Source organism: Cygnus olor, chromosome 1 (assembly GCF_009769625.2).
Source record: "Cygnus olor isolate bCygOlo1 chromosome 1, bCygOlo1.pri.v2, whole genome shotgun sequence".
In the NCBI taxonomy this organism is placed as follows: Eukaryota; Metazoa; Chordata; class Aves; order Anseriformes; family Anatidae; genus Cygnus; species Cygnus olor.
Window position 1 is genome coordinate 86,025,523 of NC_049169.1, and position 12,407 is coordinate 86,037,929.

General features: G+C 53.5%; 1 protein-coding gene across 2 annotated transcripts in view; it reads right to left on the reverse strand.

Moving 5' to 3' along the window:
* The window catches only part of IGSF3 (immunoglobulin superfamily member 3), an 86,694-nt gene that overhangs the window by 28,238 nt on the left and 46,049 nt on the right, over nt 1-12,407 (reverse strand). Inside the window, exons 3-5 of one of the 2 annotated variants that reach the window (XM_040567050.1) lie at nt 3,901-4,311; nt 2,436-2,825; nt 329-730 (exon numbers count right to left, since the gene is read on the reverse strand). In XM_040567050.1, the coding sequence (XP_040422984.1) occupies nt 329-730; nt 2,436-2,825; nt 3,901-4,311 (1,203 nt within the window). The remainder of the gene's footprint in view (nt 1-328; nt 731-2,435; nt 2,826-3,900; nt 4,312-12,407) is intronic. The other variant, XM_040567061.1, reaches the window with a different exon arrangement.

The following is a 12,407-nucleotide window of genomic DNA, read 5'->3' on the forward strand; positions in this document are numbered from 1 at the left end:
CACAGCCCAGCTCCAGGGCTGTTGGGATGTGGTTCCCCCCTTTCAGTGGGCATCATGACGCTGGCAGTCTCTCTCCTTGGCTCCCATCAGCCATCCCCTGCTTTGCTCCTGCCACAGCCACCCCTCAGATTTTGCCCTCAAATGCAGCTGGGCACGCAGACGTTTTGCACCAACCTTTGCAGGAGCTGCAGGAGGGCTGCTGGTGCCTCCATTTCACTGGCAAGCACAGAGTGCTGACAGCAGCCCCAGGTATTTGCAGATGACCTCCTGGATCGAGCCAGGCTCGTGGGGCGCACGGCCCCACAGCCCCCACACCTTGAGTACTCACCCAGAGGAGTGATGGACACTGGGGTACCAGCGTGCCGCTCCCCAACCATCTGCCACTCCCCATCCAGTGTCCGCGTCCACTCGGCCACCCGGCACTCGTAGTGGCCCTCGTCCGCCCTGATGCTGTTGAAGATCTCCAGGGTGAAGGAGCCGGGCCGGACCTGCTCCATCTGGATGCCCCCGTAGCTGCTGCGCTCGGCGTACGACGGGCCGGGCTGCAGGGTGCCGTCCCGATCCAGACGCACGATTTCGCTGCGCCGGTTCTGCTTGTCCACCAGCTGCCAGGCGACAGAGAGGCGGCTTTGGGGCCCCACGCCTGAGCGCACGTTGCAGCCAAAGCGCAGGCTCTCCCCCTCCAAGACACTGCTGGCGTTGTTGATAATCTCCAAGGAGATGCTGGTCTCTAAGGAGAGAAACGCACACACACAGGGGAGATGATACACACTCGGCACTTCTCAGTCTGCAAGGACGCTGCTGGCCAGAGCTGTGTTTTACCAGGTGCAGGAAACTGCCCACGCATTTGGGTCCAGGCACGTCTTAAGTTCATGCGTGACCACATCCAAAAACAGTCTGTGGGCAGCGAGCTGCTCCTGGTGCCTTGCACACTCAAAGCAGGTGTTGGCCAAAGCTGGGAAAAATCTCTGCCTAGGGCTCAGGAGGCACTGCCGTGTCTTCAGTTCGCAGGTCCAGGCTGGGGTCTCAGCAAAGCTTGAGGGAATTTGTGTTGCTACAACATGCACCACATGCAACCGGCTCTGCCAAAAAAAAAAAAAGCTTCCAGCTCCCTGGGCTTTTCAATTCGTGTCAATCTGATTACCATCTTGCCACGTCCATTTCTGCAACACCTTTTGGGAGAAGCTTTCGCAAACTCCCATCGCTCTCAACACTAGAGGTAGCTATCAGTGTTTGGCAACATCAAAAAAAAATGTTATCCTGAGCTTCCCAGAGACGTTAGGCTTTACGGCTCATTTTTCAGAGATACTGAGTGCTGGTTACTCCTGCTGTCTTCCGTTGGAGTTATGGACACTTAGCACCCTTGAAAAATCACGTTTGTTCCTAGAGTTGGTGATTTACGAAATCTCAGGAATGAAATCTGCCTGAAAGGTGGCTTTGCCTAGAAGTACTGCATTTTAGACAATTGTCCAGCGCAAGATTTCTAACTAATTTTTAATGCCAAACAAATGAGACCAAATATTGGTAAGAGAGAAAAGAATTAGAATTTCTTTTGGAGAAATGAGGAGGAAAAAAAAGCTTGAGGAAAGGGCTGCATTTCCCTACAAGCCTAAGAGACAGGAGACAAACGCTGCACAAAATCCTGTCAGCTTCCCATCTGCTTGGTCAAACCCTGCAGCTAGGGTAACCTGGGCAACACTTGCCTGGTTCGCCATGCTGCGGCTACCTGATTTTGAGAGAGCAAAACAAAGGAGGAATGAGTCAGTTGACCCTCTTCTCTCACCCTGCCTTTCATGTATTTATCACATTTGCCTGATAAACACAAAAGGCACTCAGGCGAGCCTCTGGCTGGGTTGTTTTCACCAGGGTTGGCAGACACACAGTGACCACAACAGGGCTCCATGCTGAAGAGCAAACTGGGGCTTGAGGAGCAGGTGAACCTTGTTTTTTCCCAGTGCAGGGTGCAACCCCAGTGTCTTTCACGACAGCTGAACAACAGCCACAGCCTGCAGGAACCCAGCAGCTCTTAGGATAAAGCAGGGACAAGCCAGTCTCCCCGTTACGCCTGCTGTATACTTCAGGGCGCCCAGCTTCATGCTGAGGGTAGAGGTGCGAGGAGCAAGCCAGAGGCTGTCACACACGCCTTCACCTCAAGACCACAACTGCCAGGTTGGAGTGATCACCAAGGTGGGGACACGTTTCCCCACTCATGAACCTGAGCAGCACAATCCCTCTTGCTCTACTGTTCCCCTTCCTCTCCAAAAAGACTTGCCAGTTGCGATTTCAAGCCTCCACAGCACACAAACTCTTATCCTCCCCATTCCCCTTCTGAAGTCTGATTTGGGCTGGACACACCACAGCCTCACCAGCTAGCTGCCCAGCAGAGCAAGGCCCTTGGCAGCGTCCCGGGATGGAGCAGGCAGGTCTCTACTTACTGAGCGGCAGGACAGTGATGGGGATGTTCTTGGGCCGCTTGCTCTCCTTGTCGATGAAGTCCCCCGTCACAGTCTTCTCCCGCTCGGTCACCCGGCAGTTGTACTTGCCACTGTCCTCGAGGCGGAGGCGGTAGATCTTCAGCACAAAAACGTTGTCGCTTTCTTTGGCTACCTTGAGCTGGCCCAGGGCCTCGCGCTGGGCAAACTCGTTGTTGAGCACTGGCACGGCGTTGGGCCCCAGGCTGGCGATGAGGGAGCTGTTGAAGGCCCAGGAGATGGAGAAGTAGCGGTCAGGGACATTCTGCGCCTCCAGGATGCACCGAAACTCCACTGGTTCACCCACGATGTACGTCCGCTTCTCCGTCTCCAGCCGGACACTGAACTCCTTATCTAGGGAGAGACAGACCAGCTCATGTCAGCGTGGCAAAGCCCACCTGGAGAGCAGCACACCTCACGCGAGGTGGCTGCAACCTGCCAGACTGCCTGGTCACCACCCCTTGGACACATGCACCTCCAAGGTGGAGGGGTGAGCGGCTTGCTTTGGCTGTAAGAAGCAAAAGCTGCAAGGCCTCCCCAGCCAAATCACCTTTTCCCCAGCCTTTCCACCTGGGAGCATCTCTGCTGTGACACTGGGATCCAGTGGCACCACGGGATGTGAGCTGGAGCCCAGTCATACTCATCCCAGATTGCTGGGGCTGAAAGGCAGGGCTTTTAGGGATATCTGAGAATACAAAAGAGCTCATCTGGGTTTTTAGATCCTTAGCGGGAACCTGTGCTGCTGGCTGTGAGCAGGATTTTGACTTGCAAATGGGCCTCAGGCAATACAGAAGTGTTTGCTCAAAGTTTTAGTTTAAATTTCTGATGTGTCACTCTTACCTCCTCACTTCCCCAAATTCTCATTGCCTGTGCTAGCACCAACCGTGTAAGCTGTATGTATGCCTTAGCTCCCGTTTCAGCCCAGACCACTGGCTATGTCAGACAGCAGGGGCTGCCACCAAGCCCCCTTGCTGGTGTGTGGTAGAAGATACCACTGGTCCAGGTCTCAGCAGTGCCAAGAGAAGAGGACCTAGCCTGGCCCCACTTGGGTAATCAGCAGTGAGAGACCTCCGCAACCCTCCCAGGAACAGCTGCTTTCCATGGGTTCACCCCAAGAGGCAACTGGGCCTATCTGAGGAGACCACAAACCCCACCGCGGAGTCAAGAGAGAACCACAGTGTGAAACAGTCAAGTCCCAGACCAGGCACGGCTTTGCAGGCCTTGCTCCAGCGTTAGGTGTGACCGGACCTAGGGGAGCTCTACAGCTGGCCTTGCAGACTCATTTGTTTAGATGGTAAAAAGCTGTGGCGTGCATTGCTCCCTGCTTGGGTCAGCACTGAGTCACCTAACAATGCACAGCCCTGTTTTCCACCTCCTCTGCTTCTTCCCACCACCCGGACAAGCAAGGAAAGAGAGAGAAGACACTGACCGGTGGCTTGCACGTTGACGATGGTGCCCTGAGAACGCTTGCGGGTCATGGCGTACCACGACTTGTCCGGGTCCTGGATCCACTCAGCCGCCTCGCAGTAGAACTCGCCTTGATCTGACGGGTGGAGGTTGTAGATGGTGAGCTTCGAGGTGGTCTCGCCCACCTTGTCCAAGCGGACGTCCCCCGTGGCCTGCCGCTGGGCGTAGGTGCCCCCGGCCCGCAGGACGAAATCGCGGCTGAGGGAGATGACCTCCACGGGCGCCTCGCCGCCTCGCTGCCGGTACCAGGCGATGGAGACGTGGCTGTGCTGGGCCGTGCTCTTGGACACCTCGCACTTCAGCTCCAGGGAGTCGCGCTCCACCTTGTGCAGCGTCTGCGGGACTGCGGTCACTCGCAGCGAGTCGGGGATCACTGCAGCAGAGGGGGACGGAGAAGCACAGCGTTAGGGTTAGGAACGCCGAGATGCTGACCCAGGAGAGGGGCCACAGCCTGGATACGTTAAAGGAGAGCTGGGGGAGAGGTCTCTTTTTATGGTTGTAATTAATCACGAGGATTAGCAAAGGCCTGCCAGCTCATACCTAGCCCCAAATAAAAAGACAATCAACCCCAAATACCTGCAGTCCATGAGTGACAGCGGAAAAGATCACAGAGCTGGATTTACAGCGAACAGCCACTAAAATTAGGATGAAAAAAACCCTGCAGCACCGCAGATTTGCTTAATTTTAGCAAGTATCTCAATTGTAGCAGGAGGTCCCGCTACTAGAAGGCAGGCTTTCTTAAAAAGAGCTATTTATAAATTTTGCTGTCTCAAGAAACATCATATGGAGAGGATACGGCAAGCCTCCTTTCCAAGTCTGCAGACAAGGCAGCGCCAGTGAACCTGTTAATGCCCACGGTTTCACCATGCACCAGCGGAATATAATTAACACATCTCAGCTCAGTTTCATTGACAACACTGGAGGATCTGACAAAATTGGTTACGTTGCCAAAAGCTGCATCTGTTTCATTCAGGCACTGCTACAGAAAGCAATCAGTTGCCCTGAGGACAACCGCTGGCATTATTTATGGCAGGAAATCCAAAGCAGGAGAGAGAGAAGAAGAAAGCCACGGGATGGAGTAAATGAAAGGGAATTTTTTCTCGTCCAGCTCAGCCCAGAGCATTTGCCTTGACCAAGCGTGCTCTAACCAGGGAATTTACTGTCCCAGCAGGGAAAATACCTGGTAAGACTCATTTACGGCCACTGCCCTCATCCCCGCAGCCACGTCTCCTGCTGCCTCCCATCCCCTCATCCCCCTCACCCAAGCTCCCCATTCCCTGCCCACGGGCAGCAATAGCCTCTGGCCATGCCATCTCGTGCCAGCCAGGAGCTGCCTCGGTTCTCCTCTCCCCTCTTCCCTCCGACTCCAAGCAAAGCGGTGATCACAGCCGGCAGCCGAACTCCCCAGCTCACCACGCCTGCACGAGGAGATTTAAATTTCTCATTTCAAACCTCTCCGAATGATTTCCAGAGCGGTGCAGCCCCCTTCTCTTTGCCCTCCAGTCATGGGCTCTCGTAACTTTATTTTTACATTGGGTATGTAAATTAAACCCGATCCCCGTCTTGCTGGAGTTACTTTCCCACTGAGCTGCTTCAAAGGCAGAGCTCCCTGCTACACACACCAGCCTCCCTACGCCGCCGGTACGCGGGGTGAAAGCAGCACTCCGGGAAGAAAGCCTGCCCATCCTCCTTCCCGCAGCCAGTCTGAGAGCCCTGCAAGGCACGGAGCCGCCCGCTCCCTGGGACGACAAGAGGAAGCCTGTCCCAGCACGGGCCCCATGCACAGCCCGCGGCAGCGGCTGCCCGGGGAAGCAAAGCACGGCTCCCACGGTGGGACAGGAAGAGTGTAGGGCCACGGCCGTGTCTCGCTTGCCACCCCATTCCCCGAGCTGCTTACAGGCTGACACAGGCACCGTTTCGCCAACTGGACTTCGTATTTCCAGGTCATAACCTGGAGGGAGGGTTAGCATCTTCTACACCGCAGCTATTGCAAAACGCATTCCTGGAGAAAAATCCGGAGGCGGTGGCGTACTGAAGGCTGTAATTTGACTATGATAATGCCCAACACACTGTGTTGCACTCCTTGTGCTCTTTCGGTTAAAAAAAAAATCCAACCATATCCTCCCCTTTAGATGAATCAGTACGGCCTTTGGGGTTCACACAGCCTTGAGACTGTAATTTTGAATCAGCCTGGTGTGGGGATGCTCTCGGCAGGCTGCCTTCACAGCCAGGAGGACCCGCTCCCACCCTTGCCCTCTCTGTCTCGCCCAGCTCCTGCTCCCTTCTCCCCTCTCTCCAGCATGCCACCCAGGAGCCTGTACCATGCTTCCCCCCAAACCCAGCCTGGCCTCCCCCTTGCTCCCAGCTGGCAGGTCGACAGAGAGAGAAAGGCAGCATTTCCTACTAGCCTCTGAGCCGCCAGCTGCTGCAGAAGGGGTGCTCGCAGCCCCCAAGCTTTAAGAGCTTCTGAAATATTAAACGTCAATATTGCCACTAGAGGGTGTCAGGGGCCCAGCCAGGGACAGTCCAAGTGTCCCGCTGCCACGAGGAGGAGGAGGAGGAGGAAGGAAGGAGCAGGAGGTGCTCCCCTCTCCCCTAGTGCACGAAGCTCCAGCCAAACCCACCTCAGATACAGACACCTCAGTAATGTGCACGCGAGGAGCACCCGGTGAGCTACACAGAAGTATTTACAGATTGGGAACTAAGGTGTTAACTTTAGGATAAGGAACCGGCTTACATTCACCTGGAGCAGGGACTGGAGTTCCCTGGCCTGCACTGGGTACGCAGCTCATGCTCTCCAGCACGCTTTCCTCCAAGCCCCCAGGACCAGCCCCATTTCCACATGAACTCTACCTCACATGGACAAAGACGACCCAGGTGTCCCCTTTCCCTAGGCTGGCTCTGGTTTGTTCTTAGGTATCCAAAATGCCAATCACCCCCGAGGAGTAGGACTGCAAAGCCGTTACATGCTGGACACAAATCAGAAAGCTACCAACGTTTTGTGTACTCCCAGGCAAGGCAGCAAACCTGCCTGGGATACCATTTCCTTGTTAGGTGATGCACGAGGAGCAACAGGCTGGGAGCCAGAGCCCCGAGCTGGTAAAAGTCACTTACCACCACAGTAGCCTTACCCTGCAGGCTCTTCAGGAGCAAAACAACTTACATAGGGTAGTCAGCACAGCTATGCACAGAGCCATCTCGAGGGCCAAGCAAAAACCCGCCAGCCTCTTCTTCCCTTGGGTTTCATTATTGCTTTTACCCTCCAATACGCTTTAGAGGCACTGCGTGGTGCTACCTTGTGTCCCCAACTGCCCACTTCCTACCGTCTGGATAGAGCTACGCTTGCCAAGTGTCAAGTGTGAACTATTTAGGAAGAACAAATACATGCACTCCCTACTCCTAGGGAGCTGCTTTTGGCTGAGAAATACTGCTCTGGATTTTAAAAAGAATTAGTGCAAGAGTTATGTTTCCATCTGCCCCGTGACATCTTGCTGCCCCGCAGGGATCCCAGCTCAGTGCCACCAACCTCCTTCCCCGATGCCTCTGGTTGTGCTTGCAAGACAGAAGCAAGCTGCTCAAGATGAAGCGCGGTGCCAACACCACCACTTTGGAGCAAAGCACTGGCGGGCACCAAACGACAACACTAACGGGAATCTGAGCAGTGCTTTGTGATCAGCCCCGCATCAGGCACGATGCTGCTGCTGCCAACAGCGTAAGGAAGGATGGGGGTCCGCCACCAGAGCTGCCCCGAGGCAAGAGGAGCAGTTGGAAGGGACCTGCCTGCGCCCAGCTGCAGCAAGTGCCCGGGGAGCCCCCATCCCCACCCCTCCGCCGTGCTGCTGCTGATTTCCATTCCTTACAGGATCCAAATACGTGTGCATACGTGTGGCAGGAGGTGGTGATAAGGCTGAAAAGATACCTAGAGGAGCAGCGGAATCCTCTCCAGCCCTCATTCCTGGCAATTAGCTGCACATGCCGATCCGTACCTGCTGCAGCACTCCGGGCACCTCCCACCTGAAATGCCTTCAGCACGAAGAAAAACACATGCTGGGCTATGCTGCAAAAGCAACAAAGACCCCCAAATGTCACCTCCACAAGGGGACAAAACCGAGCACATCATGCCGCTGATAATGTCCCTGACTTGCCTTAGTTTTAAATCCCGAAGAGAAACGGGCAGGGGCCTGGGGTGTACCTCAACTCCTGCATCACGCCGGAGAGAGGCGTGGGGACAAGGCAATGCCCCACGATTTGGAGAACAGAGCTCCTACAACAGCCAACCCAAAAGGTCAGCAGAGAGAAAGCAGCAAGACTTCCCAGTAACTGCTCCGGATCCTGCAGCCCAGGGAGGGAAATGCTCTCCGAACTTCCCCTCTTCCTCACCGACCTGCACATAACGACGGGTTTCTGGTACCACAGGGAAAACGCTAAGAAGTGTTAAAAATCTGGTTGGGTAGGGGATTACTTTCCTTCGGTAAAGCCCAACCTGCACTGTCTTGTCTGAGACACAGGGATTGTTAAAGACGGCTTTAAAGGAAAGGCAGCTGAGAAGTACTGACGTTTTAACCATTTTTAAAAAGAAGTCATACACTTCTCTAAATTTGTCAATGAATTCACTTCAGTCTCCCGACTGGGTGAACAGAGCTTGAGCTGTGGTCCAAAGAAAAGCAACCGGAACACATTTTTAACCCCAGCGTAAACATTTAAGCCTTGTTTCAAACGCGAAGTCGAACTCTGAAGTCACTTCTGGTTGCTTCACAATCGAGAAATCCATGGCGAAGCGCTGCACCACTTGCAGTTACACCACCACGGCACTCTGCGGGGCAACAAAGCCAAGCAGCACATCCTCGGCCTGCAGGCAGGCAGCTCTTTAAGAGGGCAGCTTGTTCCCGACCCAGCTGCTGCCAGCAGGCAGCGAGGGAACTGAAGAGTTAAGTAAGATGGCATGGCAGTTGTTTCACAGCAGCAGCAATAAATCCTCAGATTACAATAGTAGCCTTGTTTGTACGTTAATGACTGGCTGGAGTGATTACACCGACAGAAATGCATCTCTCAAAGCAACTGGACGAGTTCAGACAGCCAGTGGGAAAGGGCAGAGAAAAAAACAAAAGAAACAACAAGAAGTAGAAGAAAGGGGGAGAGAGAATCAGATAGAGGACATGCAAACTCGAAATTAGGTCAGCTTCCCCTCTCAGGGCCTGAACTTCTCCTTTGTTGCCGCTGGGCCCGTTAGTCACACCTGCCCTGCCCCACGCGCCCGTCCATGCTATCCGTCACTCGCCCTCCTCCTGTGCCGCGGGAGCAGGATCCCGTTGCACAACCTGGTCCTGCTCTAGGACGTGCCTCCGTGCCCGAGTCACCCCATCCGCACGCCCCACGTGCCACGCAGCCCCTCTGCTCCTGCTGAAGCTGAGGTGGGGAGCAGGGGAGGCTCCTGTCAGCGAACTGCTTCGCCTCTCTACACCCACCCAGTCCCGAAGCACCCTGAGGAGCATCTGGTTATTAGGACAGCTAATTTAAGTGGAGAAGTTCAAGTGGCCTCATTAAAAGAAAAAAAAATATCACAAAATACACACAACCAAAGATCCCAAGAGCTGGGCATGTCGAGGGGTACAGAGAGCACAAGGCCTGCCTTCACTTCCCAGCCACAGCAGTGAGGGAAACCTCTAATCCCTCACACACGCACACTTACTCTATTAAAATTTTTCTGCAATCTTGCTTCGTGGCTTTGCCTGTGCCCCCTGTCCCCCTGCGAGACCCAGCCCTGCAGGCAGCTGGGTGACAGCCGGCAGAGGCAGTTAGCTCCAGCAGTGAGTCAAGGTGAATCAGCTCCCAGATCCCTCTCTCTTCACCTGCCTCCCTCTTTTAGAAACTCACCTTTTTGAGGGCTTAGCACTCCCTCTGATCCCAAGCCCGAGAGCCACCGGTTAGCTCCCGCAGCTTAATGCAAGCCTAAGCCACCGCAAATACGAAGGCAGAGCACATCAGCACGTACCTCTTTCACCCAGGGTTAAGCTGATGTGTTTTACTTAACAACACTTGAGAGCTAAGAGCAGGGACGTGGGAATTTTCTGTGGCTCAGCTGGCACAGGGTAACCTGCTAAGCCCCAGCCTCCCCGACCCACAGAACAGACGGGGAGAACAACAAATACCCAGCACGCATGGAGCCGAGGAGCTGACGCAGCCTGGGCTCCTCTGAAGCTGTGTAGGCAATGCTGTCTTAATGTTTTACACCTCAGAAGCCGCAGGTAAGAAATGATAGAAGTGGAAAGCTTAGAAAATCCTCTTTTCAGCAATTTTTTTAAAAGCCTTATTTTGTTCAGCCCAGCGTACTCGGGGCAGGCGGGCAGGCAATACAAACAGCTGCGCAGGGAGGGAGCCGTGCGGTATCACTTCAAAACAATCACAGCACATCTCAGGCCATATTCCCCGGGGGCTGTAATCATGTTTGCGGTGTTTCAGGCAGGTGGGCCGTCCCTCCCCACAATCAATTTTCAAGGAGGATTCTCCTCTCTCTCTCCCCCAGCTGCGCGTGTAAGAGAAGGAGCAGCACTGGAGATAAGAGCGCGGAGCTGCTTGCAGAGATTAGTGTCTGCCTTTCAGGAGCCCGGCAGAGATCACACAGAAGGTCAAGGGGAGCTTGTTAAGAGCTGCGGTTCCTTCATTTAGGCAATCACAAAGGGTCTGAGTCCTACCAGGTTCCTTTCTCCCACCTGCCTCCTGGGACCTAGCCCGTCCCACGTGCTGCAAAGCACGGGATCAGAGTTTCTCATGCCCCTCTGGCCAGCCGCTCTCTGAGGTCGGCAGCAGCGATTTATTTTTCCCTTTGGTGGAAGATAACCCAGGCCAAGATGTACTTGGGAGAAGATTCCTGTGAGCATTTTTTAAATTAAGGACTCTCGGGGCTCCAAACTGAGAGTATGGATCCCTGTGCCACGTATCTAGTGCAGACCTGAATGACTCCTACAATCCAACATGTTACCCATCAAAGCGGCACTGATCGGTGGAGGAGAGCACTTTGCATCATGCACAAGTCAGCAACGCAGGTGGGCAAGCAGTGCTTGCTTCCAAAATGCTGGCCCTGGATCTCCTGCCCTGACCTATCCATCCCCTCTAAAACAGCCTTCCTACTGAACACACAAGCAGAGCATTTCAGTCCCCGCAAACAAAGCACCGAAGGAAGGATGGAATTAGGTTTTATTCTGTTCTACAGCCCTAATTTCCGTTCAGCCCTGGTCTGGGTCTTAAGTTCCCAAGGGAAGATGAAGTAAAAATGCTGGCTTTCTGCCACATGGACGGGGAAGAAGAGATCAGAATCGCGTCTTCTTCATGCTTGTCTCTAAGCAGATTGCTGAGAGACACAGGGTGGCACATAAATAGAACAGAGAAAGTTTTGAAATCTAAGAACAAAAAAAAAAACGTACAAACTAACGGAAGAAATCTTTTCTAACGGTCCTGTTCCAAGTATGGGAATTGTTTATAACACTTCGCACAAACATACATCTTCACCAGACAGCAGGCCATCTACTGAGCCATAGGTCAGCATGAGCTGGGGGATTTCTGGGAGCTGGAATGAAGGACGTTGGTTCTTCTGGATATTTCCAAGCTACCTTCTTCCAATGAGGTTTTGGCAGCCCCAAACTGTTATTTTGAAGCTAGCACCCCCATGATGAATGAAAGGCACGGTCTGGCTCTTGCAGGATGGAGTCCAAGCTCTCCAACCACGAGGAACACCTGCTCTCTTCCTGCACTAAAGACTGCAGAAAACAGAACTGAGACAAGCAATGCAAATTCAGCCAAATAGTGTCAGACTTCTGCCATCAAAAACAGGCTGCACAGATAAATCCAGGTAACGTCCACTACTGCAAATCCCTTTTCCCAAAGACTTTCTTTCTACTGTCCTTCTATAATTTTGCCTCTTACACGTGGGGCAATAGCAAGCTCTCCTCTTTAAGCTCTTCATGCTCCAAGCTTCTTCTAGTTTAGGTGGTGGTGATCTGGGGAACAGGGGATAAGGACGGGAAGACAGGACCCAAAGTGCTGTGCTTGGAAGCGCATTTTCAGACCGTGTAAAGTGTTCTCCTGCTCTAGTGTAGCAATCAACTACTCTGGAAAAGCTACTCTGGCACACACAGCCAGTTGACTTTATGCATGAGTGTGCTTGGCATCTTTATATTGAAAATTTTTTAGAACGTATTTGTTTTTATATTCATTGATCTGGGCATTTCAAAGCACCCAGTGCCCTTCCCTTCTCCCAGATTTCTGTTCACCTCTCTGGTTATCACCACGAAGACAGCTGGCCACCACTGAGTTGCTCTCCCTGTAGAAGAGCACTGTCTGCAAGATTTGAGCAGCACCCCTCACAGCTACAGAAGGGGACACCACTTTTCCCTACAACCTGTGCTATGCTTGAAGGAGATGAAGATGACAGGCAGTGGGAAAGCTGCGAGCTAGAATCAGTCGACAGAAACA